At 45.3% G+C, this 27,847-nt stretch overlaps 1 protein-coding gene across 1 annotated transcript; it reads right to left on the bottom strand.

The window, feature by feature from the left end:
- Window positions 1-951: 951 nt before the first annotated feature.
- On the bottom strand, window positions 952-27,054 carry KCNA7 (potassium voltage-gated channel subfamily A member 7). The gene is made up of 2 exons (XM_081837992.1): window positions 25,871-27,054; window positions 952-4,059 (listed from the first exon to the last, which is right to left on the bottom strand). Exons 1-2 carry the CDS (start codon window positions 26,444-26,446, stop codon window positions 3,178-3,180), a joined length of 1,458 nt encoding a protein of 485 aa, XP_081694118.1. The 5' UTR covers window positions 26,447-27,054; the 3' UTR covers window positions 952-3,177.
- Window positions 27,055-27,847: the final 793 nt, after the last annotated feature.

A 27,847-nucleotide genomic window follows, 5' to 3' on the forward strand; every position in this document is an offset into this window, starting at 1 on the left:
CAGCTTCCATCCAATTAGAAAACAGAAGCTGCAGCGAAGGTGAGGTTGTATACTTTGGAGACCAGCTATCATGCCTGTGCAGATGTCAGCACATGCACAGATATCAGCTTCAGCAAATTGGAGATCAAGTCAGATAATGTGCTCTGGGTGAAAAACATCCCTCTTCCTCTCTCTGATGTGTAAAGCAATGTAAAAAAAGAGACTTGAAACACAAATGGGAAGGGGTGACATCACTGCATGTCAAGCTGCTAATGTGTGCATATCCTGACACCTAGTTTCGTTGTAATAAGTGCACATGCACAGTTTGGAGAATGTGGAAATAATTTTTCTCTCTCCCTTCTCATAAAACTGGAACCCAGGGCATGCCACTGAAACCATTCGGCAGGAGATTTGACCATAGGCAAAAAGGAAGCAGTAACTTTGTTCAGGACGCAATTTGTGGCATTAAGTATTACCCAGAAGTAAATGGGCCTAAGTTATTTGTAGAGGGCAATTCTGTCCGTGGCTGCTGGTCACAATGGCTGCTTGCAGCATCAAGTGAGACAGCGTGCTGCTGAAGACCATGGCAGTGTGCCACTGCTAGGATTACAACTGCTTGTAGGCTTCCCAGAGTTGTCTGTTTGGCCATTGTGGGAAATATGATGCTGGATTAGATGGGCTTTTGATCTTACCCAGCGGAGCTCTGCTGGAGCCATACTTGCATAGATGGAACAGCACCTCAATGATCACAGGGTTCTGTCTTGTCCCTGCACACCAGTTACAATCTTCATCTGCTGCGGTTTGCAATGTAAGTTAACACTCTGACATAACTTACAATTACCTTGCAAACCAAAATCTGAATGAAGTGGACTGTAGCTACCCTTTTATTTATAGGTACCATAATCACCCTTTTCTTAGGTAATTGCACTGCTCTTCATTTCTACCCAGACACCTTCAGCTTACTCACACACATTACTCACACAGTAGCTTTTATTCTCTTATGGCATAAGTCTTACGCACATCCTAATGAAGCCCAAGTAGCTATGGATTTCTTCTTCTTCATTTGTAAAGCATTTCTGCTCCGCGTTCTCTCTGCAGCCAGACAGGGCAAAAATGTCACTATGGATGAATGAATGTAAACTTCCCCTTAGGTCTCGCTCTACCCAGCCTGTAAGACCAATGGAGCAGGAAACCATACATATTAAGACAAGAAAGGTGGCTGGGAGAGTAGGGATCGTTTGCTGGATACTTGCTGGGTTAAGACTTTAGAGAAACGCTTCACTGTCCCCTCCTGCGCAGATATCTCAGGCTAGATCATAGGGGTTGACTTTGAAAGAGACATCACTTATCAGAGGAGAGATTCCCTGGAGGGAGTGAAGGGTGCTCTTCAGCTGGCAGAAGACCAAACTGAGCTCACGTGGCTAAGTGTTTTGTAGCTAGCCAGACTGGGGTGGAAGAAGGCCATGCTGCGGCTTGAGTGGATTTGAAAATGACTGAACGGAAGGTGATTTTTTGCCCAAGGATGCCAGAGAATTGTGACTGGGCTGAGAAGAAGGGTCAGCTCAGAGGGAGCAATAAGGCAATCCCCTTTCGAGTTATGCAGGTGGGAAGGCTGTAGCTCAGTGGTAGAGCAACTGCTTTGAATGCAGAAGGTCCCAGTTTCAACCCCTGGTGTCTCAAAGTAAGGCTGGGAAGATTTCTACCTGCTATTTCTACCTGCTAGTTATGTAAGGTTTCCTGGGAGAGCCGCTGCCAGTCAGGGCAGATTGTACTGAACTAGATGAACCAATGGTTTGACTCAGTAGGAGGCAGAATTCTAAGCTTAAGACATTCTAGTGCCAGAAGTAGAATGTTCAAGCAGTATTCTTCGCTCTCGCCCTTTCCTTGGTGGTAAACATTTAATGCTATCTAAATCAAGATGGCTGCCCTGTGGTTCTCCTTGGCCCATTGACTGTTCTAGCTGGGGCTGATGGGAGTTGTAGTTTAACAGCATCTAGCGGGCCACCCCTGAACTCGGTAACTGATCAGCTGCTGCCCTTTCATGGGTATCACCAAAATTTGAAGCATGATCTAGGCTGCCTTGCCCTAATGATCAGTAGGGAGTCAGTCCTAGAGATGGGGCAAAAGGTTTGGTTGTGCTGCACTCAACTGCTGTCTTGGGAGGGACACCAAAGCAGAAGAAGTGGACAGGCTTGGCATTTACCGCCTTGTGATGAATGGAAGAATGGTTTGGGGCTGAGTCTTGGAAGAAAAGGGAGAGCTGTCATAGGATCTGCATGCAAGGCAGATGCTCTACCAGTGAGCTATGCTCACAACAAAACAAAAGTTATGTAAGCATTACACTTTTGTTGTAGCCTAAGAAATTAAAATGTGTCTGCCCCTATCCCTTTCACTGTGGATTGTCAGCAAAATGAAATATAGCCACCTAATGAAAGGGGATCCTATAAAGAGGGACAGATGGATGCTGACAACTCCTTTGCTTCTGCCAGTTGTATCCTGGAGATGTATTTACAGTCCCCTCGCCTCAATGCGCTAACAGTGTTCCCTATGATGCCCTGATTCAGAAGCGGGTGGCTGATGGTGTTCCCTTATTTATCCCCCGCTCTTGCTATTTGGGACTGGGTCGCTCTGGGTATGTTCCACTGTGCGCTCCAACAGATGTAACCCAAGAACGCATTGCTGTGATTTCATGGAGGCATCTTCATGCCAGGGCCTCTTTGACTCACAGAAGGGTAGCGGCGTGTGACAAGGCAGAGGGAGAGGGGAGTAAAAAGGAGCAGAGGAGGGCAGGAGGGACTGTTTCTTCCTGGATGGACTGCGCCCTCAGCCAACCAAGCAAGGAGTAGCGCAAAAGGGTGTGTCTGTTTGTCTAACTGTCTCCTTGCGACTGAGTTCACGTGATGCCCCCTTATTTTCTGTCCTGCCATGTGCTCCGCCGGCAACCCACTGTGACTTGCCCCATCCCAAATTTAATCACAGCTGTCTTTCTCCTCCAGTCTCCTCTCTAAAAGTGATGCGAAAGGTTCTCTCTGTACCCAATGTACTGTCTTTGGCTTCGAAAGCCAAACCAGAGACCGGCGTTTGGGCTAATTGGTATTTGGGGTTTTGCTTTTGCAGAGCCTTCCAGTTAAGACAATGAGGTGCAGGGCTAAGTCAGGTCGGGGTGTGGGGATCAGTCACTTGGATAGGTAAGGTGGGTCACACTTGGGTTACGAGACGTTTGCTGGGGTTTTCCGAGTTGCCCATAGGCACCACGCCGTCTAGCAGTTCCGAATTGGGCACAGTATGGGGGTTATCCCCATGGTGATGCTTCTCCTTGAGGTGGGCCCTCTCCCGGATAGCGGCAGGGGCAGGGGAGGGCGGTGGGGTGTATGGGCAGGTGGTAATGTGAATGTACTGCCCTGTCTCCTCGCACTCTGTCTCACGGTGGTAGAAATAGCTGAAGTTGGAGACAATGACAGGCACCGGGAGGGAGATGGTGAGCACTCCAGCGATGGCACACAGGGAGCCTACAATTTTGCCACCTACAGTCTCAGGGTACATGTCGCCGTACCCCACGGTCGTCATGCTGACCACGGCCCACCAGAAGGCCGCAGGGATGCTGGTGAAGCTTGTGCCTTCGTGGTCAGCTTCGGCAAAGTAGACAGAGCTGGAGAACAGGATGACTCCGATGAAGAGGAAGAAGATGAGCAAGCCAAGCTCCCTCATGCTGGCCTTGAGTGTCTGTCCTAGGATCTGCAAGCCTTTGGAGTGCCTGGAGAGCTTGAAGATCCTGAAGACCCTCACCAACCGGATGACCCTGAGGATTGCCAAAGACATAGCAGGCTGGCCCACACCCCGCTGGCGGGCAAACTCCGTGCCGAGGGCTACAAAGTAAGGGATGATGGCCACGAAATCAATCATGTTCATGACGTTCTTGAAGAAGGCGGGCTTACTGGGACAGGCGACGAACCGCACGAGGATCTCAAAGGAGAACCAGCAGATGCAAATGGTCTCAACAATGAAGAAAGGGTCTTCAGCATGGGACTTTTGTGGTGGCAGGTGATGTACTATGCTGCTGTTCAAACGGTGATGAACCATCTGTGGAAAGCAGGAAGGGGTGGGAGAAAGAGAGAGACGTCAAGGCATCATTGTGTTAATATGACTTGTTAAACCTGAAAGAGTTCACAAAACTATCTGCGGCACAGCGAGAAATTTGGCTGTCATGCTGGACTCAAATATGATGCTTATTACCAAGCTACACTGCTCATATGTGGTTTTCCCCCCTGATTTTGGTTTTGTTTCAAATTCTTACTCTGTTTCAACAGAATTATAACAAAAAATATCTGTATAGTACAAAGCATTAGGGTCAAGGGAAAGTGTTTAGTCCACTTCTTCAAAGTAAGATGCAAGGACTTGCATCCCTGGTTATATTTTGTGCCATTCTGTCAACCTTTCCCCAAAGACCACTGCATCGCCTCCTCCAGCACAGAAAATGGAAACAAAGCCTTCCTGCCTTATTCACATTTTCCATTAACACAATCACAGCTAAAACATACAAGTCACATCACTACCATAGCATTCACACTAGCTCCATCACAAGGGCCGTGGCCGGTCCTCCACTCGGGCAGATGGGGCATCTGACCATGGTACTACTGAAGGATACTGATGGGAGTGCCAAGGAAGCTGTATCTTACACTACAGCAGGTGTAGCCAACGTGATGCTCTCCAAAAGTGGTGGACTGCAGCACCCATCAGTCCCAACCAGCATGGTCAATGGTGAGGGATGATAGGAGTTGCAGGTTAAAGCCTGCATTGCCTACCTCTGCCTGACAGGCTGTGCTGTCTGGGAGGCAGCAGCATGTTCACAGAGCCAGCCTACAAGCATTCATAGTTGTGCCACAACTACAGTCTGTCTTGCTAGTGCCAGGCAAATCCTTTCACATAAGTATCATAGGTGACCTCCTGCTACTTTAAAGCCCTAAGTGGCTTAGGCCCCAAATATCTGGAAGTCTCCCTTCCTCCAGCACTATTGGGTGTTAAGATCAATTTGCTAGTTTCACCACCCTCAGAGGTTCAGGGGTTGGTGGCCCAAGAGGGAGCACTCTTTCGTAGCCCCCAAGCTGTGGAATTCCCTCTCCACAGAGGTGCATCTGGACCTTCCTTGCATAGTTTCCATCATCTGCTGAAGACACACCTCTTTACCTTGCTTTTTGGCACCTGAACATGGGCATAGCCAGGATTTATGTTAGGGGGGCAGAACCTCAGTTAGTTTTTTTTAATTGATTTACTTGATTGGGGGAGCAGCTTCCCCCCACCCCTGGCTATGCCCATGTACTCAAGTAGTAGTAGTAGTAGTAATTATTATTATTATTATTATTATTAATAATAATAATAATAATACCCTGCCCATCTGGCTGGGTTTCCCCAGCCATTCTGGGCAGCTCCCAACAGATTATTAAAAACATAATAAAACATCAAACATTAAAAACTTCCCTAAACAGAATTGCCTTCAGATTCCTTCTAAAAGTCAGATAGTTGTTTATTTCCTTGACATCTGATGGGAGGGCATTTCACAGCACAGGCACCACTACCGAGAAAGCCCTCTGCTGAGATATATATTGTTATAGATTTGTAGGTGCTAGAGCAGGGATCAGCAAACTTTTTCAGCAGGGGGCCGGTCCACTGTCCCTCAGACCTTGTGGGGGGCTGGACTATTTTTGGGGGGGGGGGCGAGAAATGAACGAATTCCTATGCCCCACAAATAACCCAGAGATGCATTTTAAATAAAAGGGCACATTCTGCTCATGTAAAAACATGCTGATTCCTGGACCGTCCGCAGGCTGAATTTAGAAGGGGATTGGACCAGATCCGGCTCCCGGGCCTTAGTTTGCCTACCCATGTGCTAGAGTTTAATTAAGGCTTGGAGTACTAAAACTGGGAAATAGCCAGACTCATGTGTCTTTAGGATAGATCCATGCATGTCTTTAGCATAGATCCATGTGTACTACAAGCTTCCAATCCTTTAATTAGCATATGTGCAAGACTAATGAAGTTAAGGTAACTTCCTAAACTGTGTATTAGACACCTCACCAATCCCTTAATTTTAAACATGTGTTAGAAAGTAATAACCTTGAGATGATAGCCTGGGGTAATGGGTCGTTCACACAAGAAGATCAAAGGAAGTGGGGCCTCTGTTAAAAGAGGCCAATGCTTACATTAGGGAGGAGAGTAGGCTGGGATGTGACTTTGGAAGCGAGGCAAGCTGCAGGGCACAGAGCAATGATGCTGCTGTGGCTAGGGGAGAAGCAGGACCTGCATGGAATGCTGATGCTCTGAGCCTCTCTATGGCAGGTTCAGGTTGTATATATGGGTAAATGAAACATATAACATAAAGACCCCATAGTCTCTGCTGTGCCTCATTGTCCAAAAGGAAACAGAGACCCTTGTAAGTATGCTTGAAACTCCCTGGAATCTCAAACTGCTCAGAGATTGAGGGTGGCGTGTAACAATACTTACAGTGGTGCCTCGCAAGACAAAATTAATTCGTTCCACGAGTTTTTTCGTGTTGCGATTTTTTCGTCTTGCGAAGCACGGACTTTGGAAAAGCTTCAATAATCACCAAAGTCTTCAAAAACCTCAAAAAAGGCTACCACACCGCGTGCTATGAGTTGCTCCTCGAAGTGAATGCACTGTTTTAAGAAAAAGGAAACAAACTTGCAAGACAAAGGAAACAAACTTGCAAGACGTTTTCGTCTTGCAAAGCAAGCCCATAGGGAAATCCGTCTTGCGAAGCAACTAAAAAAATGAAAAACTCTTTCATTTTGCGAGTTTTTCGTCTTTCGTGGCATTCGTCTTGCGAGGTACCACTGTACTACTACTACTAGCCTTTATTGGCACAAGGTGTAACAATACTTTAGGCCCTACTTGATCGAAATCCATTTTAACTGTGTTAAATTGTATTTTTGAAATTACTCTTGGACCTCATGATGAAGGGCAGGTAAGAAATCTACTGTTGTTGTTCATTATTATTTTACTTGGAAACCATCCAAAGCTACTTCGGCAGGGGGAGGAAAGCAACAGGCGCAAGCTGACTTTGGGTGGTGGCAGCAAAAAAGAACGACTTTGACCTATAAAAATAGGGAAAGCGGAAAGGAACGAAAGCAGGAGGAATGAAAAATGTGGAGCTAGGTCTAGAACACTAAAAAAAAAACCCAAAAACCTTTGCTCAGCAGATCTAATTGTGTCAGTGCTCCCTGCTATCCTGCCTTCTTTTCCTAGTTTAGAAACTACATTCCACTGAATGCTTCATAATCCACAATATCAACACTGGCTAAGTACACATCATATATTTATAGCTCATGACCCCCCCCCCAAAGAATCCTGGAAACTGTAGTTCCCCTCACATAGCTGCAATTCACAGCACCCTTATCAAACTACAGTTCACAGGGCGCTTGGAATGTGTGTGCTTTAAATGCATGGTCTGTATGCAGCAACTGAGAAGTTCTCACTTTTCCCAAAAGACTTCCTCAACTTCCCCCCCATATAATTCCTGTTCTGTACATGACACCACAGTTACACAATTTTTGCACCACAGAGAGCAGCTCAGGCTGTGCTTTCACACTGTACTCCATGACATCCTACACACCCCGTCCTGCAGATGACCTCTTCTTGGTTGTTCAGAATAATGGGGAAACCGGGAACAGAGGTAGGCATGTGCATGATACAGAGTTTGGTGGTTTACAGGCCATCACTGTGAGGTGCTCATTCATACACGGAGAGATGAGAGAGTATAGTAGCTAAGAGACTTGGCTGTGAATCAGGAAGGAGGGAAGGGGAAGAGGAATTCTGTTCAGATTTTAATGCAAACCTATCATTTAACTAGGGATGCGGGTGGCGCTGTGGGTTAAACCACAGAGCCTAGGACTTGCCGATCAGAAGGTTGGCGGTTCAAATCCCCACGACGGGGTGAGCTCCCGTTGCTCGGTCCCTGCTCCTGCCAACCTAGCAGTTCGAAAGCACGTCAAAGTGCAAGTAGATAAATAGGTACCGCTCCAGCGGGAAGGTAAATGGTGTTTCCGTGTGCTGCTCTGGTACGCCAGAAGCGGCATGGTCATGCTGTATGCCGGCTCCCTCAGCCAATAAAGCGAGATAAACGCCGCAACCCCAGAGTCTGTCATGACTGGACCTAATGGTCAGGGGTCCCTTTACCTTTACCTATCATTTAACTGGCACCTTCTCATATGCAAACCAAAACCAAAGCTACCTTTTGAAATTTGCACTTCTTTGAATTTTGCATTGCACTTCTTCAACCAAATAGTGTGCATAAAAATTCATACGTTAGTGAAAAGAAATACAATAATGTTTGCTTAAAAGTGTACATCAGGCAAAATTTAGTAAAAAAGTGTGAATATCAAACAAATGTGGAAGATAGGAAAATGGGAAGCCAGAATGGGCAGATTCATTCTAACTGCAGGTCCCTGGTTGGAATCTTGCTACTGACACGAACCCATAGGTAAAGGTAAAGGGACCCCTGACCACTAGGTCCAGTCATGACCGACTCTGGGGTTGCGGTGCTCATCTCGCTTTATTGGCCGAGGGAGACGGCGTACAGCTTCTGGGTCATGTGGCCTGCATGACTAAGCTGCTTCTGGCGAACCAGAGCAGCGCACGGAAAAGCCGTTTACCTTCCCCCCGGAGCGGTACCTATTTATCTACTTGCACTTTGACGTGCTTTTGAACTGCTAGGTTGGCAGAAGCTGGGACCAAGCAATGGGAGCTCACCCCATCGTGGGGATTCGAACTGCCGACCTTCTGATCAGCAAGTCCCAGGCTCTGTGGTTTAACCCACAGCGCCACCCACGTCCCGACACGAACCCATAGGCAAGCCACATTCTCAGCCTTTACAACCCCCTCTCTCTGCATCTGCAATGTGGAAGACAATAATACTGACATGCCTGGCTTAAAGGGTTATGGTAAGAATTGTAGCTAGATACATACAGGAAGCACTTTGAACACTTACAAGCTGTATACTGGTGTTAAATATTATTTTATTACTGTTCACTCTGAATGCTTCAATTGAATTAAGTTAAATGAACAGCATATTTTGTTCTGAATGGATGGTATTTTGTTTCTAATGCTTTGGAATTGAAAAGCTATGCAGTATACAGAAACAGTACATTCCTTTACTGATATGCATATACAAGAAAATGAGAAAGATGGAAGAGCTATTTATTTTTATCCTTTATAAGTTGGCAAGTGAGTTCTGTTAAGCAACTCAGGTCTCCTGTTCTGTTTCCACAGCTGGCCATTTCCCATCCTCACTGGAAACAAGCAATTTGAGGGAATCAAAGCAATTTGAGGGAACCTGTGAAGAACAGATGAAAGTTCTGGGTACGTTTAGCTCAGTGAAGAGAAAATTCTGGCTGTGTCACTATTCCTTTAAAACATGTTCAGAACACACACTCACCCTGTCCAACAGTTTGTTAAGAGTTGCTGGGAATTGTAATTCTGTGAAGCGCAAACTACAGTACTGTACCCAGAATTCGGGGGGGGGGGGCACAAATGTACTTTGAATGTGTTTTAAAGATACAGTCTGTTTGAATGTGTTTTAAAGATACAGGGTAACTGTCTTCAAATATCCAAAGAGCTGTCAGACAGCAGATGGAAACAAACTTGTGGAAACTGCAAAGAAACAGATTTTGGCTAAGCATTAGCAGAACATTCCTTATGGTAAGAGCTGTTTGACAGTGGGACAAACTGCCTTTGGAAATGGTGAGATCTGCTTTACTGGAGGTATTTAAGCAGAAGATAAATAGCTGCATCTTACAATGTAAATCCTGAATTGAGCATGGGACTAGTGTAGATGGCCTCGACAGTCCCATCTAAAACTTTATGATTTAGACCCCTTCTGAAACTCTATGATTCTGTGACTTGGGCTACATACACACTATACATTTAAAGCACATGGCTTCTCTCAAAGAAACCTGGGAGTTGTAGCTTATTTAGATTGCTGGGAATTGCAGCACTGTGAGGGGTAAATTACAGTTCCCATGATCCTTTGTGGGAGCAAGTAATCTACTTTGGGGGGTTCTTTGGGGGAACCACATGGATCCACAGTGGGGTAGGGAGAGAAGGGTCATATAAAAATGTATATATTGCCCATTGGGAGCAGGGACACATACCAGCTTGGCCTATATATTCTCAGGGAGAATCAAAGCTGTTTCTGAAGTCTGGAGAAAAGCCGAATGTCAAGGTCAAACACCCCTCCCAGCTCTGTCCTCTGGTCAGCTCTAATTTCCTGGCTCGCTAATTTTGACTCCTGTTCACTATGTAAGAAGGACTTGTTTGCTTTGCAAGCAAGTGAGGTGTGTAGTGGGTTAATGGGAATTCTGTCTCAGATCTGTTTGGACTCAGAATAGCCCCTGGACTAGGTCAGTCTGTCTGATGCCCATGTGTAGAGAGCATACTTAAGAGCTGCATTCAATATTAGGCATGCGCAGAGCATGTTTTAATGAACATGACTACCATGCGTCCATTCATTTCAAAGGGCCTCCCCTGAATAGAACTTAGTTGCTTGACACTGGCTTAGATGCAAGCAAGGCTTCTTTACATTTGTGGTGGAGAGAACCCCGGCAGTCTCCAGAGAAATCCTGCATTTTCCACGCAACCTGTGTCGATTCCTTAGTGCCTACTGTTCTCCGGACAGCTCAGAGTGGAATCAGTTCAGCTGTCAAGCAATCTCTAATCCAGCTATTGGGAGGCCTCAGATTTACTTCACTCTGGTCTACAGAGGGAACTGCATCATTTGCCTTTAGAGACCACTCTCTAAAACCCATAGCACATCCTACATACTAATAGCGAAAATATTCTCCAAGCTAGATCCTTATCCATCCGAAACAGCACCACCTCCATGCAAGAGGGAGACATCAACCAGCTTAGGGCATCTCAGCAGTTTGCAAAAGTACAAAAAACCTTTTGGAGGGAATCCTAAAGGTGGAGAGAGAAAGCCCAGTTACAGCTTAATCAGGGGCATGCGGTGAAATTTTTCGTAGGGGAACAGTTAGGGCCAGAGGTGCCAGTTTGTGAGTGCAATGAGTTGCACATGTGATGTCCCAACATTCTGACATCATGCGCATGAGCTTCCTGGACTTTGGGAAGGAGGCACCAGTGTGTTGGAGGGCAGGGGGTACGTGCAGCTAATACTTGGGAAGCTTGGCGATAGCCTGGTACTGTCCAAATTCACACCATTTTTGGTCCAACAGGAAATTAATTAAGTGACACAAGCATCCTACCCACATTTGCCCTGGAGGAAACAGGACTGAAGTTGCTTTTGTTCTGCAATTTTATTATCCATTCTGACTCTTTAGAAGGCACAGGCTTTAGGTTTAAAAAAACAAATAATCTATGCTAGGCCTCATGTAGAGGATCAAATCCTGCAGCCATTATGAGATTACGCTGACATATTGATCCTACTGATTTCCAGTGATTCAAACTGCAGATGTGTAGCTTGTTATTCCACCAGGGGAGTTCCACTGTATTTAGCCTCTCATTGATTGCAATGCACATATTTCTATATAACCAGAGTGCAGAAATTGTGTACAGTATTTCTGGGCCTGATTTAAGGTGCTCAACCTAGTGTTTAAAACTCTGGGTGACTTAGGTCCCAAATATCTGAATGACCATCTCCTTCCCTACAGACGTTCTCAGAGGTTAAGATCAACAGAGGTGCATCACACACATTAATTTTACAACTTTTGTGGTGTGCTGAATTCATGGGAGGGGGGAAGTGATGTACTTGAAAGGTATGGTGTCCTGGCAGCAATTTGATATCATTTAAATGGTGCCATAGGTGAGCTGCCTCACTCTTTCTCAATTGCAGGGCTGGTCTAGTTTGCCCTATAATCACACCAGCAAGCTGAATGCTGGTTCCCTTCATGTCTGAGGTGTGCTGCCTGCACTTAAAAAACATTTATTTTAAACAGCCATATAATATTGATCCTTCACCTTAAAAAGCAAACTAATGAAAACAGTTGAAAACTCCTCTGGGAACTAGGGATAGGGATTTTTCAGAGCTTATTATTTGACAGAGAAAAGTCTGTTGAGTATTTAATGCTAAGGGCGTCCTCGAACTGGTCTCAGAGTACTTAGGAGTACTTAAGACATTAAATATTGTCTTCCTAGGTTCTTGACGGTTTAAGTCAATATTTACAACATGAAAAGGGTAATTCACAAAGCTCCTTCCAGATCTGGAAAAAGGGTACTTCAGCCAAGGTGAGAGGAGGGTGAAAGTGAAGGCGCTTCCAGACTGTCAGCATTTTGGGATGAGATTCAATTGCCTATCAGCACATTCAGATTCAGTGATTAAAGTTGAATTGCAGCTCTTGCGCAACAAAACCTCTTCCTCTTCCCCCCAAATCAGACTTTTTGCTGGAAGGAAAGTGATAAGGAAATGTACTGGAGAAAGTGGGATAACATTTGCTTGTTGCAATGTTGCCTAACCTCTCCACAGACAAAACTGAATGAATGCTCAATGAATAGCTGACATCACCTCATCTCCTAACACAAACTTTCTGCAAACAGATCAGGATGAAGGCTTGATTAAACAGGTCATCTAGAAAGCAACTTTAGCCTCAAACATATGGAGGTTCTTCACGTTTCAGAGGTCATCATGGCCTCACAAGAAAAGAGAGGAAATAAACTAAGGAGACTTCCAGATTGTCACCATTTTCAGGTAGTATTCAATCACATCCAGGTAAATTGTAAAATGCACTGGAAATTGTGGCATAATACTGGCTTTGACACAATATCATCTAACTTCCCCGTAAACAAATCAGAATCAATGCTCAGGAAATAGCCAACTTTCTCTAATCCCACTGCAAACAAATCAGGATGAATGTTCAATAAACAATTAACCTAGCTGCAATCCAAACTGAGGCTACTGGCATAAGCCTCATCATGGCACAAAATCAGAGAGGCAAGGGATGCAACAGAGGCATGTACACACTTTACACAGAAAACACATTGAAAGCACATGACTTCCTCCCATGAATCCTGGGAACTGTAGTTTGTTAATGGTGGTTGGAATTATTATTATTATATTTATATCCCACCTTTTCTCTTGACTGGGACTCAAGGCAACCTACAGATAAAGTAGAAACAGCTAAAACATTGGGGGGGGGAACCATCATTAAAAAGAATTAAACATTAATAGAATTAAAACTATACATATGATCCATTAAAATTAGTAGTTCTGTGAGGAGATAAACTACAGTTCCCAGGATTTATTGGTGGGTCATGTGCTTTAAATGTATGGTGTGTACATAGCCATACAACTGAAACAAAAATCAAATTGAGCTGAATTTTCAATTCCAGATCCCCAACCTCAACATTTGAGTTTTAGGGATACTTTTAAACATTAATCACACACCAGTAAATGGTAATTGCACTGGTTTTAGGTATGAGCTTGCTAAATTTACTATGCCCTTATTTTCGTTTGAGTGGCTCAAAACAACTGTTTTGGTCCTGCTCAGGTTCACCTTAACAACTAAATATACATTGCTCTTCAGTTAGCTATGTGTATATATGTGTATATTAGAGGTGTGGGAAACTCCTACTCAAGGGAACTAGCTTGGCACAGCAATAACTGTGCCTTAGTTTAACCCCCGCCGGCTGCCATCAGGGCATTACATAAAACGGCTCTGCTGAATATAGTTCCAAGTAATTAGCCTGTGGTGTTGATGGCTTTCTAGACAGTGGTGGTGACCAAAATAAGACAACAAACGCCACAGATATGTCAGCTTCTCAGTTTCCGAGGGGATGGGGGGGGGTCTGGGCTTAAGACTGTGAAAGGAATATCTTGTGAGTGACCTGTATAAGGGTTAACTGTGTCTTGTGGAAGGAAAACAGCCACTTCCAGGCTCTGTGTGCCCCTACAGGAGAAGGAGTCCCACAATGGGCACACAGAGAACCCTATATTAAATTTGCGGGAGAGGGCTTTGGTTCAAGCAGTTATGAAATACTACATTTTAAGTATAACTTACACCTCTTGTCCCCGTCCCTTCGCTCAAGCTACTTACATTTTGCATGGCTGATCCCATACTACATAAAACAGTAACAGAAGACTTCTGGAACTTTACAAACTTTAAGATATTGCACTCACATGCACTTTCCCCCTGTCAATAATAGGAAAAGTCTTGCGGATGTTTTTAAAAGTTTATCATGATTTTATATGTGTTCTAATCCTCTTCCCCCTTCCGAAAGGCCTGTATTTGATACATTTTGCTATATTAAAGGTAAAGGGACCCCTGACCATTAGGTCCAGTCATGGCTGACACTGGGGTTGTGGCGCTTATTGGCCGAGGGAGCCGGCGTACAGCTTCTGGGTCATGTGGCCAGCATGACTAAGCCGCTTCTGGCGAACCAAAGCAGCGCACGGAAATGCTGTTTACCTTCTTGTCGGAGCGGTACCTATTTATCTACTTGCACTTTGACGTGCTTTCAAACTGCTAGGTTGGCAGGAGCTGGGACTGAACAATGGGAGCTCACCCCGTCGCAGGGATTCGAACCGCCGACCTTCTGATCGGCAAGTCCTAGGCTCTGTGGTTTAACCCACAGCGCCACCCACATCCCTCTTTGCTATATATTACACTGTGACTAAGTCAGTAACAAATTGCTACTCCGTTTTTTAAACAGGTTGCGTAAATATGAACTGATTACTTGTGTTCGGTCTTACCTACTTCTTGAGGTTGTTGTGAACCCAAAATGGAGGAGGGGAAAGAACCACGAATGCTGCCATGAGCTCCTTGGAGCAACTGGTTTGGTTGTTCTGGGTGCAGAGCCTTGGGGGCACCGCAACATTGATGTGGAATGGAAGGAAAGAGGAGTGGGGACGTCGAATTTTGGCATCGCTGAAATTTGAGACCCCAAGGTCCACCACTGCTTGGAGGAAGGGTATGTGGAAACATAATAAATATATATGAAGTAAAAATAATCTCATGAGATAGGGCTACTCTAAAAGAGAGTGGGTTGGATCCAGACTAAGTTAGTAGCACTTTAGTTTTATTGAAAACATTGGGAAGCTTGTCGTGTCCCCACTGATTTCAGTGGGACAGGTATGGGCAACCTGCAGCTCTCTTGATGTTGCTGGACTCCAACTCCCATCAACCCTATGCTGATGGGAGTTGGAATCCAGCAACATCTGGTGGGCCACAGGCTCCCCATCACTAGACTCAAGCTTGACTAACATAGTCTGGATCAACCCCAGTTATTCGCCTGGGTAAATGTCTCTGAGTTTCCTGCACCTCAATTCCCAAGAGACTGTGGTCGTATTCTGATTTTCCAAACCCACATATAGGCCAATGTGTTCTTACAAGCAATCACATAAACAGTCTCAACCCCCACAACTCACCTAAACCCCTGCTCTGTTTTTTCCACCACACCAGGCACTGTACAAGCCTGTTTTTTTATCCCCCAGTTCAGTCCATAAACCCAGAAGAACCCCAACCCTGAGCCCCCGAGTTTAGACAGCTGCTCTACCAACACCGCCTCCATGGGGTTCTCCAAGGTCTGGCACCTGATATCCTTTAACTGGGGATGCCAGGATGGGTTGTGGGACACCCTGCATGAAAAGCATGTGCTCTACCACCAGGATCCAGCCCCTCCCTGCATATGTCAGGGGGTGGTCAGGGCCCTCTGAGTTACCAGATGCATTTATGTGTATGATGAGCATCTCTCAACACTCAGTTTGTTCATTTCCTTGAAATTCAGATCTTTAAATTGCCCAAGATCAGCATGTGGCTCCAAAACCCTTGATTGTTTGCACATGTGATACTTAAAATTGTTGGGCTGGGGTGTTCTTTTTGCATTTGCCATATCTGTCATTTGTATTTTCTCTACACCTACACAAAATAGAACGTGCATTTTTAAAGAAGTCTATCTTCCACTTTCTACCAAACAAAGTTTATACAAAGAGTAGACCCATTGAAAGTAATGGTCCTAAGTTAGAGACATGTCCATTAAGTTTAATGCGTATACTCCCAACAACATCCCAATATGTACACTAATAATACAAAAGGCTCAAAAGTGATTTTAGTGTCATGTGCAAAACTACTTCAATTTAGCTATTCTTTCCATCCTGTTCATATAAGGTGCTATATTGTATACACACTGGGTTGTATCCAAGTAAGTATCCTACTCAGAGTACGTCCAGTGAAATTAATGAAACTAACTTAAAAAGGTAAAGGTAAAGGACCCCTGACAGTTAAGTCCAGTCGTGAACGACTCTGGGGTTGCGACGCTCATCTCGCTTTACTGGCCGAGGGAACCAACATTTGTCCACAGACGGTTTTTCTGGGTCTTGTGGCCAGCATGACTAAGCTGCTTCTGGCAAAACCAAAGCAGTGCACGGAAACGCTGTTTACCTTCCCACTGGAGCGGTACCTATTTATCTACTTGCACTTTGACGTGCTTTCGAACTGCTAGGTTGGCAGGAGCTGGGACCGAACAATGGGAACTCATCCCGTCGTGGGAATTCGAACCACTGACCTGATCGGCAAGCCCTAGGCTCAGTGGTTTAGACTACAGCGCCATCCGCGTCCCTGAAACTAACTTAGTCATGCCCATTAGTTTAAATGGGTCTGCTCTGAGATTGACTAAAGTTGGACGCAACCCATTTACCTGGAGAATTAAGCCCCACAGAACTGAGTGGGGCTAACTTCCAAGTTGACAAAATAGCATTGCGCTGCATGAGTGAATATCTACCATCTGTGAAATGTGTCTGTTCAACCTGCAGTTCATCCTGTAGTAAGTGGTCACATGATTGCTCACGATGCAACTCAGTTACAGCTTACCCCACATTTAAAATGTCACTGAAACCTTTGAAAGAGGTTGGTGTTATTGACACACTCAAGGCATGACAACCACGTTCAAAGCACATTCTTTGCCTTGAATAATTGTGGGCACCATAGGTTACCCCTCAGAGTCACAATTCCCAGCAGCTCTTAACAAACAGCCATGCCCAGAATTCTTTCATGGAAAGAATGTGCTATGGATGTGCTTTAAAGGTATTATAGTGTGTACATAACCTTTAGTCACATCCAAACTGCGCATTTAAAGCATGTTGCTCCCCACAGAGAATCCTGAGAACTGTGATTTGTTAAGGGTGCCAGGAATTGTAGCTCTCCGAAGGGTAAACTAATGTACGGTGTGAATACATTTGTGTTAAAGTACACAGCAATATAAGAAAGATGGGGACCAGAGCAAAGAAAAGGAGGGAAGTAGGGAAAAGGGAACACACATAGGAGATTAGAATGCACATCTGCTTTTATTTTATTTATTATAATCTTTTGTCTTTCTCTTTATTTTTATTTTGTTTTCTGTAAAGTAGGTGTATGTAGTAAGTTTTGCAATCTGGTGTATATATTGTATTGTTGTGTAAGTTAATGTTGATTGTTTAATAAATATTCTTCTGATAAAAAAAATAGAATGCATATCTGTCAGGGAACTGACATCAGAGCGAGAGGCGGAGGCAGGGCTCCAAAGCGATGCCGGAGAGGGGACCAGCAGGGGGGAAGGAATTCAGCGTAACACCAGTAGAGAAGAGAGGGAGATGGAGGAATTGGTGACAGGGCTCCAAGACCCTTCACCCGAAACTAGCGGAGAGAGCGCTGGCACGCCCCTGCCTTCCCCTTACTTGCGCAGATGCGTTCCGCGCAGGGAACATAGGAGGAGACTTGGCGTCAAACAGCTTTTATGCTGGAAGAGGTTCAAGAAACGCCCACTGACAGATTCTGCAAGTGACTGACCGGCCATGGAGTGTGAGCTGTCAGCCAAGGCATGGTTGGCCAGGCAATCTAACCAAAACTGAAGGCAACTTACGCACAAGTAATCCCTTACAACCATTACAATATCTGTTATTCCTCTTGGATATGAATAAGGTGTAAGGGATGGATACACTGGCTGGGTTCACACCTTTACATGCTGTTTTATCATGGTTTTGTTTTTGTTTTTTGTTTTTACTTGATCTTATTGCAGTTGTGAAGCAGGTCATAGTCAATAAAAGGAAACATAGAACATAAAGGAAGCCAGCCGCCTTATACCAAGTCTGACCACTGGTTCATCCAGTTCAGCAATGGCCTGGTTCATACAACACGGTAAATTAAACTATCACTTGCTGGGACTGTGCAACTGTGTGGGCTCTCGGAGAGGAGCTCTTAGCTGCTTTGCTTCTCCCTAGACCTTTTTAATGCCGCACTCAGCTAAGGCAAGGTTTGCCTTTGCATGTCATTCAAACCAGGACTTGGGGTTAAGCTCTCTCCTCACCAGTGTGCAAAATTCCCCCGGTGCCAGGCACGCTTTGCAACTGGTGCGGGTCCAGTTGTGACCACGTGGAGATCTCTGAATACCAGGTTGGCAACCAACATCTCCATCTGGCTGACCCCTCCAGTTTTCTTAAGCAGGTAAGCAAAAAGGTAAAGGTAAAGGACCCCTGACCATTAGGTCCAGTCGTGACCAACTCTGGGGTTGCGGCACTCATCTCATTTTACTGGCCGAGGGAGCCGGCGTACAGCTTCCAGGTCATGTGGCCAGCATGACTAAGCCGCTTCAGACAAACCAGAGCAGCGCACGGAAACGCCGTTTACCTTCCCACTGGAGCGATACCTATTTATCTACTTGCACTTTGACGTGCTTTCGAACTGCTAGGTTGGCAGGAGCAGAAACCGAGCAACGGGAGCTCACCCCGTTGTGGGGATTTGAACCACTGACCTTCTGATTGGCAAGTCCTAGGCTCAGTGGTTTAACCCACAGCGCCAACCATGTCCCTAGGTAAGCAAAAGAGCTTATTTATTGCAGTTATATGCCACCTTTTTCTCCAAAGAGTACACGGTTCACCCCCCCTCCTCAGTTATTCCTTACAATGAGCTTGTGAGGTAGGTTAAGTGGCTTCTCCTTCCACAAGACACCTCAAACACCTATCCAGACATTCATTAATTTCTAGGTTAGATTTTCCTTTGAAATCCATGAGGACTAGAAACAAATGGGTGTGGAGATGTTCAGGATTTTGCTTAAAGGTTTTAATCATAGCTGCTGTCTCAGAAGAGAAAGCAAAATTTTGTGTTGGTAATTGAAATGAATGCTTACTTCCATTAAAAAGAGTCAAAGCCTCACCTCACTGAAATATGGAATTGTTAACTGTCATCAGTTCTCAATTAATCACTTAAAAGCAAGAACACTTATGTAGTAAAAACCTTTCATCCAGGCAGAAGGGGAAGAAAAACCCTTCCAAGCTGCATTATGCATCAGGTATCTTATCTCCGTGGCTAAATAAACTTTTGTCATTTGCAAACGATTGGCTCAGCTACCATACATAGCTGGTGACCACCAGCATTTTAGCATCTGAGGGGGCAGGTATCAGCAACAGAATATTCTCAAACATTGCAGCTGCTCTGCAAGGAATGTGAAAAGTCAGTTTGGCTAGGCACTTCAGGAGTGATGGAGAAAGCAGAGGTGGGGTGCTGGCTAATCAGACAGATTATAAAGACCAAGAGGTGGGGGAGCTAAACATAGGAAGCACAGAGGAAGGGTGATTGAAAGAAGAGATCATAGGAACATAGGAAACTGCCTTATATGAAGTCAGACAATTGGTCCATCTAGCTCAGTGTTATTTTTTAATGTCTGGCAATGGCTCTCTGGCATTTTAGACAAGGTTCTCCCCTAGTCCTATGTGGAGATGCTAGGAATTGAACCTGCAACCTTCTACGTGAAAAGCGGATGTGAAACTACCACTAAACTAGGGGCCTTCATGCAAAGAAAAAAGAAGTTTGCTGAGAAGGAGGGACCTGAAAGAAGTATAGATGGAGAAGACTGGAGCCTGATAGAAAGGTGCAGGGGAGCGGGTGCAGCAGGGAAGGAGGAGAGAACAAGAAGAAGTGTATCTAGAGACTAACTGTTCACAGGCTCCAGGAACAGAGGAGGCTGGGGGCTGTTGAACCATGGGGGCAAGATGAGAAAGAAGGTCCCTTTCAGTACAATCCTGTGCAAGTATATTCAAAAGGAAGCCCCGCTAAGTTCAGTGGGGCTTACTGCCCACAAAGGCTGCAACCCTATACAGCACAATTACCTGGGAGCAAGTTCCACTGCACTTAACGGGCCTTGCTTCCGAGTAGACATGCATAGCATCGCAGTGTTAGTGCCCCATTACACCCATCTGCCAATTTTGACGACTCCTTCCTTGCAAGTGGGTTGGGGGAAATGTACAAAACACCAAGCTTTATTGTAAAACTCTCCAGATTTAGGTTCCATAATTTAAAAAGGGCCCAAAGAGAACAGGTTGCTCTGAAAGAAGAAAATGGCTTCTATTTGCAAAATGTTATTGGAAGGTGGCATTAGGACGCAGCTGTTTCTACTGGTGATGTAGATGCTTCCATGCTTGCACCAAAACAGGTATCAGGTAAGGGAGGGGTCTGTGTGATGCAGTCCATTGGGCAGTCCATGATGTGGAGGGGCAGTGGGGGCTCTGTATGGCAGTGTGCCCCATAGGGATTCCCCTCTTGGCCTCAGAAGCCAGGTCCTTTTGGCCTTTAAAGCTAGAAACATCACATCAATTATCTCCTGCTGCCTCCCCTCATCCTGCTGCTGTCAGGATCCCTTGATAGTGAACACAGCACCAAGGGTGTTAATCCAGCCCACCTGCTCATGCCCTCTCCCACCCCCCGCCAGCCGCTGCTGCAGAGCCAGCAGCAGGTTAACACCAGTCACACCAGGAGGAAGGCAGGCGCCAGAGAAATCTTGCTGGACAGCCAATTAGGGCGCCTAGGCTATCTCTGAGAAGATGGGGATTTGCAAGGTATGAGCAGAAAGTTTTTAGGAACGATGCATGGTGGTTATAAAAAGGATGGAAGTGGACAAATTTGTCAGATTCAGGCTGTGTACATGCTCCCATTTACTCTGTATCCAGTGTGCTCCCACCAATTATTTGGAAAGTGGTGTGCACAATGTCAGCCACAATCCATATCTATCCTGTCATTTCTTATGAAATAGAGCATATAGATATGCCCCCCCCAAAAGCAAACTAAATTTGATCTGCATTGAGAAAAAGAACAACTTGGCTTCATTTTAAGCTGGTAACGTACATATGGCTGTTGTGTTGTCATTTTTTAGTTGAAAAGGGGGGAAAAATCATTTGGTACTATCAGTTGCATCCAGACTCAGTTAGCTGTACTTGGGTCCCATTAAAAGCAGTGGGACAAGTTAGTTCCAAAGTCCCAATGATTTCACTGGGAATTAAGCTTTCAGTACAACTAATTGTTGTAAACTGTCCCAAGTGATGTGTGAACACTAGAAGGGTGAGGTATAAATCCTTACACAAATTAATCAATAAATGCTTCCAACCACAGCAACGACAGTTCGGTGTTAGTTTTCATCACTGAACAGAGTCTTATGTTTTGAAATAAGTCATCTTCTGCCTGATCATGTGAAGGAATTTGCTTAGATCAATTGAAGGACCAGAACTACCAGACACATGACTGAAAAAGAGCACACTCCATTTTAGAAATTCATTTGCTGTGTTGTGCAATGTTCCAACAAGAAAACAAGAAGAGCATAAGTTAGGAAAGAGGAACCTATGGCCCTCCAGATACTGCCAGATTCTAACTCCCATCAGCCCCAAGCAAGCGTGGGCAATGGTCAATGATGATGGGAGTTGTAGTCTTAGAACATCTGGAGGGCCACAGATGCCACACCCTTGATGTAAATACAGATAACTCTAAGTCAACTTTCTTCAGTTAAATCTAACTAAATAGTCACGGCTCCCTCTCCCACATGCTGCCATACAGCTGAGTCCACATTCATCAAGGGTAATGGGTCTAATCCCCCTGCAAAGTTAAACACCCACCACACATACACCCTATTTCAATTCCTGCAGAGAAATACGACAGCTGGGAGCCAGAACTCCAGAGCCCTCTTGGAAAGTGTCTAGTGGTTTAGAGTAAACTAACTGTGGGACACAAATACGTGTAACTATGACGACCTTTAGCAAATCATCTCAACTTTGACAGTGGACATTTTTGCCTGGATAAATACTGTAATAGGGGGGAAAGGAAGCTTAACCCTTTCTCAGCCCAATGTTTTCCTGCCACAACTTCCCAGTTTAATCTGCCCACTAATTTCCTGCTGTGATTTCTCTCTGCCAAATACTTCTGCAGAGTTTTGAGTGCATGTTTCTGAAGGTCTAAGAGGTTTGAAATGGCTCTCTAGAAAGGAGGTTAAATGGGTTGAGAGAGAGTGGAAATCAGGACTCTTGCATCCCATCCCTATCACTTAACTTTTGTACAGCTACAAATTACACAGGCACACTTGAACTTATTTTTTGGTCTCAGTGCTGGATGAGTGGTGATGGGAGGGCCTAGGCAGAAACATCTGGGTGAAGAGACTGTAAGGGAGAATTGACAAGGAGAGGGAGAGTTAAGCATCCACTTCCTGTCCACCATACTTGCTTGCAAACATCTCCCATCTTCATATTAATGATAAAGAGACAAATACAGGATTGGGAAAGCCATGATATGCAGTCTTAGAGGAGGGAAAATAAATTTATCACATCCATACCATACAATTAAAGTACTCTTATGCCACATTAACAGTCATGGTTCCCCCCACCACCCAAATATCCGGGGGAACTGTAGCTGGGAACTGTAGCTCTGTGATGGTGAATCATTCCCATCATTATTTGGGGGATGCTGTGACTGTTAAAGTGCTTTAAGAATGCTTTAAATCTATGGTGTGGATGTGACCAGAGAAGAGAGAGAGAAAGAGAGATCAGAAACAGGACTCAGCTATCTCTGGTACTTCCATGTAAAATATTATGTTATGGCCAAGCTCTCTAGTCAGCGGTTATTTCTAATAAGCTAAACTATTTTGCTGCCTGATGGGGAAAGCAGCAATTGGTGTTCTTCAGCTCAAGGTATATAGTGCCCAAAGCCAGTGAAGGTATTTTGGTACTTGAGGCACAAAAGCCTAGAAGCACACTCTTCCTGGATGGCAAAAATACAACAGAGATAATGAAATAATAATTTATATTATACCCTTTCATGATGCCCCAAATCACTTGCCTGAGGTGGCTGCTTCACTCTGCCTCAAAGCATAAACTGCTGAGCTCTGGTTGAAAGCCATATCTTCCAACCTGGAATCTCTTAGTCCCTAGCACATAGGTTATGTTAGCTCACTCATGTGGGAAATGCATTCTGCACAAGTTTTAGAGATGAGCCTTGGCTCAACATAGTCCCTTCCTATTTTTCAGGATGATGGAATCTCTCTGTTCTTTCTAAGTCACCTGATCTAATCAATACCACACAGGGATCTTACTAGCCACTGTTATGGGATTACTCACTCCAAAGCCCTGTAGCACCCAGCTTTCATCCACCACTGCAGTTCTTCTCTTTTGCAGGTTTCCTTAAGAACCACTTAAAGATCCTACCACATGGATCCTATTTTTCCGACCAGTTTCACACTGGCATTCCTGATCTCCAGGTCAAAGGCCCCACCTGCACTATAAATGTAAAGCAATATCATACACTTTAAACAGCAATGGGTCGTCTTTGTCCCTGCCAGCCCCAAATCCTGGGTACTGTAATTTGCTAAGGGTGCTGAGAATTGTTAAGAGACCCCTATTCCCTTTACAGAGCTACAATTCTCAGAGTTCCTTGGGGAAATGGATTGATTGTTAAACCACAATGGGAACTAGAGCTTTCTGAGGAGCATAGGGAATCTTCCAACAATTATCAGTACTCTTAACAAATGACAGTTCCCAGGATTCTTTTGGGGAAGCCATGGCTATTTAAAGCGTTAGGCTTCAAATGCACAGTGCAGATGGGACCTAAATCCAAATCAGCCAATATGTACTGAGTTACATTCAGTAAAATGTATTTGTTGCTGTGCATTCCACCAAGGTCAAAGCAGATCCAGTGGTCATGGAAGATAAACGGAACATAGTCTAGTAAAGAGTGAAAACAGTGTGTCCATTCCACAGCATCAGAAGATTGATTAACCACCCGGCAGTGACTGGGGGTTGGAAATATCACACAGATGGTGGAGGCACTGGAGATGGCAACATGATCTGGGGCTTCTGAAGGTTTGCAGTTTGGGGCTGTAGACTAGAAAAGGCATCTTTTCATAACATTAAACCTCCAAGTGTGAATTCATGCAAATGTTTCTCCCACTGCTACAGGATTGTTCCCAATAGAGACACATGTGTAGGTGGGACATTGGAAGGGCCCAAGGTATGGTGAGGCTGTGGGCCCATCAACATTAATCTCCATATGTATTGGAATGGGACCCTTTCCACTATCATTTTCTACATGTATTTGTGGCTAGATGATGGCAACCAAAGCTGTATGAATCCACTTTTACTACCCTTCTCAAAGGTGTTCAGGTTGCCTCTAAAATAAAAAGATAAAATGCTAATAATTTGAAAGCATAGCATGCAGGGTTGTGGGATGTATTTCGTTGCTAAGACATTGTTCCACAATTCCAGGATGTCATAGCCTCACAGGAGATATACTTACCAATCCATAATATTACAGCTTGTGATTTATCCCTATTTCTACTAAAGGTAAAGGTAAAGGGACCCCTGACCATTAGGTCCAGTCGTGGCCAACTCTGGGGTTGCGGTGCTCATCTCGCTCTATAGGCCGAGGGAGCCAACGTACAGCTTCCGGGTCATGTGGCCAGCATGACTAAGCCGCTTCTGGCGAAGCAGAGCAGTGCACAGAAACACTGTTTACCTTCCTGCCAGAGCGGGAAGTGCTTTCAAACTGCTAGGTTGGCAGGAGCAGGGACCGAGCAACGGTCCGTCACGGGGATTTGAACCGCCGACCTTCGGATCGGCAAGTCCTAGGCTCTGTGGTTTAACCCACAGCACCACCTGCGTCCCTTTCTGCTACTTTCATCTTAATGATGGCCCTGAGAGGTTCTAATATGAACCTATATCTCTGAGGGATAGTAGGGGATGGAGAAGAGAATGCTGAAGTTCTTCCCCAAAAATTCACTTATTTGACTCATCAGTAGTTTTTTGAATTGTCTCCTGTTTCTTCCAATACTAGACAGCAGTCCCCAATATTCACAGCTGGTCATATGCGACTCCCACTAAATTGCTTCTGCAATTATAGGTAAGAAACATTTTATTGGGGGAATTTATATTATGTGATGTTGGGGCCAAGATAGAGCCTTGGGGGTTCATAGACTGAAGACTTGCCCATATCCCTATCACTCTTTACAAGGAGACATCCTAAATCTCAGGTTTCCAAGTGAAGGCAATGTGGTGAATGGGAAATAAAAAGAAGTATTTAAAAAAATAAAATATGAAAGTCACATTTGACATTTTTCATACGTCAAATTCAATATTTGCCATCAATTGATTCCCCCTCTCTTCTGCCTGTGAAAAAATACCCTTATATTTTAGTGGAACTACTATCTCGATGGTAGTGGTGGTAGATGATTATTTCCAAATCTCAGTGGTGAAGCAGGACTCATATGAGAGTTGTATAAAATGTGGAAGCTTTGGAGAAGGCTTAGTTATAATCTGACAATTTTGAGGGATAAGAAATAAGAATACCTTTTCATGCCGCTGGCTCTAGGATGTTGGGCTCAGGAATGGCACCTTCAGTGCCCATCCCACTGGGAGAGAACTCTCTGATACCTGACCTTCTTGGATACTCTGCACAAATTGGAAATGGTAGCATTGCTAGGGTGGTGGGCCCTCTGCTGGACCTGGAGCCCTAGCAAATGCCCAATATTGCCACCCTCTGGACCTCACCCTGATTTGGAACCTACTAAAATTGTTATGGCAGTGCCACTAAGAGAAGACAAACGTTGGAAGCAAGTGCAGAGAAGAAAGATCAATGTGGAGCTAGTCACTCACCGGCAACGTCATGTCTCTCTCATCTCGAAACTCAGGAAGGGTCTCCAGGCAGAAGATCACAATAGAGATGAGGATGACCATCACTGATATTATTGCGATGATGCGAGCAGCCTGGGAACTCTCTGGATGCTCAAAGAGCAGCCACACTTGTTTGAGAAACTCCCTATCAGGCATGGGCTGCTCTTCTTCCTTAATGAAACCCTCATCATCGCGGAATTTGCTGAGTGCCTCCTCCCCTAGCTGGTAGAACTTGAGTTCCTCCAGGAAAACATCAATGGGGATGTTGGCTGGTCGTCGGAGCCGCCCTCCCGACTGGTAATAATACAAGATGGAGTCAAAGCAGGGCCGGTTTCGGTCAAAGAAGTATTCACCACGCAGTGGGTCGTAGTATCGCACGCGGCGTCGCGGGTCACCTAGTAGGGTGTCGGGGAACCTGAGCAAGGTCTTCATTTGGGTCTCGAAGCGTAGGCCCGAAACATTTATCACCACCCGCTCACAGCAGTCCTTGTGCCGACACCCCCCGCCGTTGGCAATGGGTTCATTGTCCACTGCTGTTGGTGGCAATAGCTTCTCCATGGCAGGTTTGCAGCTACAGTGATCCTAGCATGAGGTCAGGAGCCATGAGCTGGACTTCACCCTGATGCCCTCTCCCTCTCCAGAGAATGGTTTCTGTACACTTCTGTACACTATTCTGTACACTTCCCAATATCAGTTCACTCACGCTGTTATCTGAATCTCAGATGGCATCTTCTCTCTCTTACTTTCCTGCTGTTCTAGCTCCCTTTCCTTTCCTTTCACTGATCCACTCCTTACTTCAAGCATATCTGACCTCGCTTCTGGCTAGATTCTCTCTCTCTCTTTCTCATTTGCTTATTACCCCTTCCCTACTTCACACCATCTCTTTCCTTTCTTGGCATGAACTTGTTTTTGTAATGCCAGTCTCCTGCCACTGACACCCACGTGCCACCTCCCTAACTCTTCCCCTCTTGCTGCACTGCATTCAAGCTTCCTCTGGTTTTCTCTCTGCAAAGGAGTTAGACCCGCAATCTAGATCCCCCTCCCCACTGCCCTTCTCTATGTCCCCTTTCTGAGAACACCCCTGCCTTCTAGTGCCAGCGTCCAAGGTTTCTGCCTGTAAACACTTTCCTCAGACCTAGAGGTATCAGGTTGCCCAGGACGGTACAGACTCTTGGCCCCCTTGCCAAAAAAACCAGCACCGCCCCTATCCCCAGCAGTACACTGATCAGAGGAGGGGAGAGCTAAAAATAACTGGAATGGCGGTGACATAGGGGCAGGCAGAGTGCCCGGGGCAGAGAAGGGGGTGGGCAGGGCACCTTCAAGATGGTAGGGAGGCCTGCCAGCCAGAACTCTTGTGATGTCTAGAAAGAAGGAGTGGTGCTTCTGCCAGAACACCTGGGTCTCTGAGAACAGAGCGGGGTCTCGTGAGCTAGGCTGAGAGACTTGGGAGGACTCAAGGGTTGTTGTGAGGTTTGGATCAGCAGCCAAGGAGACGCCACACTAAATCATATTTAGTGCCCCAGGCTTCTCTGACAGCTAAACTAGCTCTATCCTTGCTTGCCAATAATCACGCTCAAAAAAAATGCAGACACACCAACACAGGGCTGGCCGGCCCTACCGTAAGCCTGAGTGAGGCAGCTGCCACAGGTGGCATAGAGTCATGATAGGGCAACCAAGTTATATTTAATTATTAATGTCTTTTTACTGCACAGGGTGTGGGGGGAAGAGAAGCACTTGTAGGGCTTTCTGCCTCAGGTGCCAAAATAACTCAACCAGACTTGGGTTCTAGATGGGGAGGGCTGATTTGCTGCTCTGACTCAAGTAGCAAGATGTCCTGGCCCTGCACAAATGGCACCCCTCATCATTGTATTAAGTTTAAACACCTTCTATGCCTCTTCATGATAGTTGTTCTTCTAATCTTTTTTTTGCTTCTTCTGTATTCTTCTCCTTTCACCGAAA

Source organism: Podarcis erhardii (genome assembly GCF_964252035.2).
Source record: "Podarcis erhardii genome assembly, chromosome: 13".
NCBI lineage: Eukaryota > Metazoa > Chordata > Lepidosauria > Squamata > Lacertidae > Podarcis > Podarcis erhardii.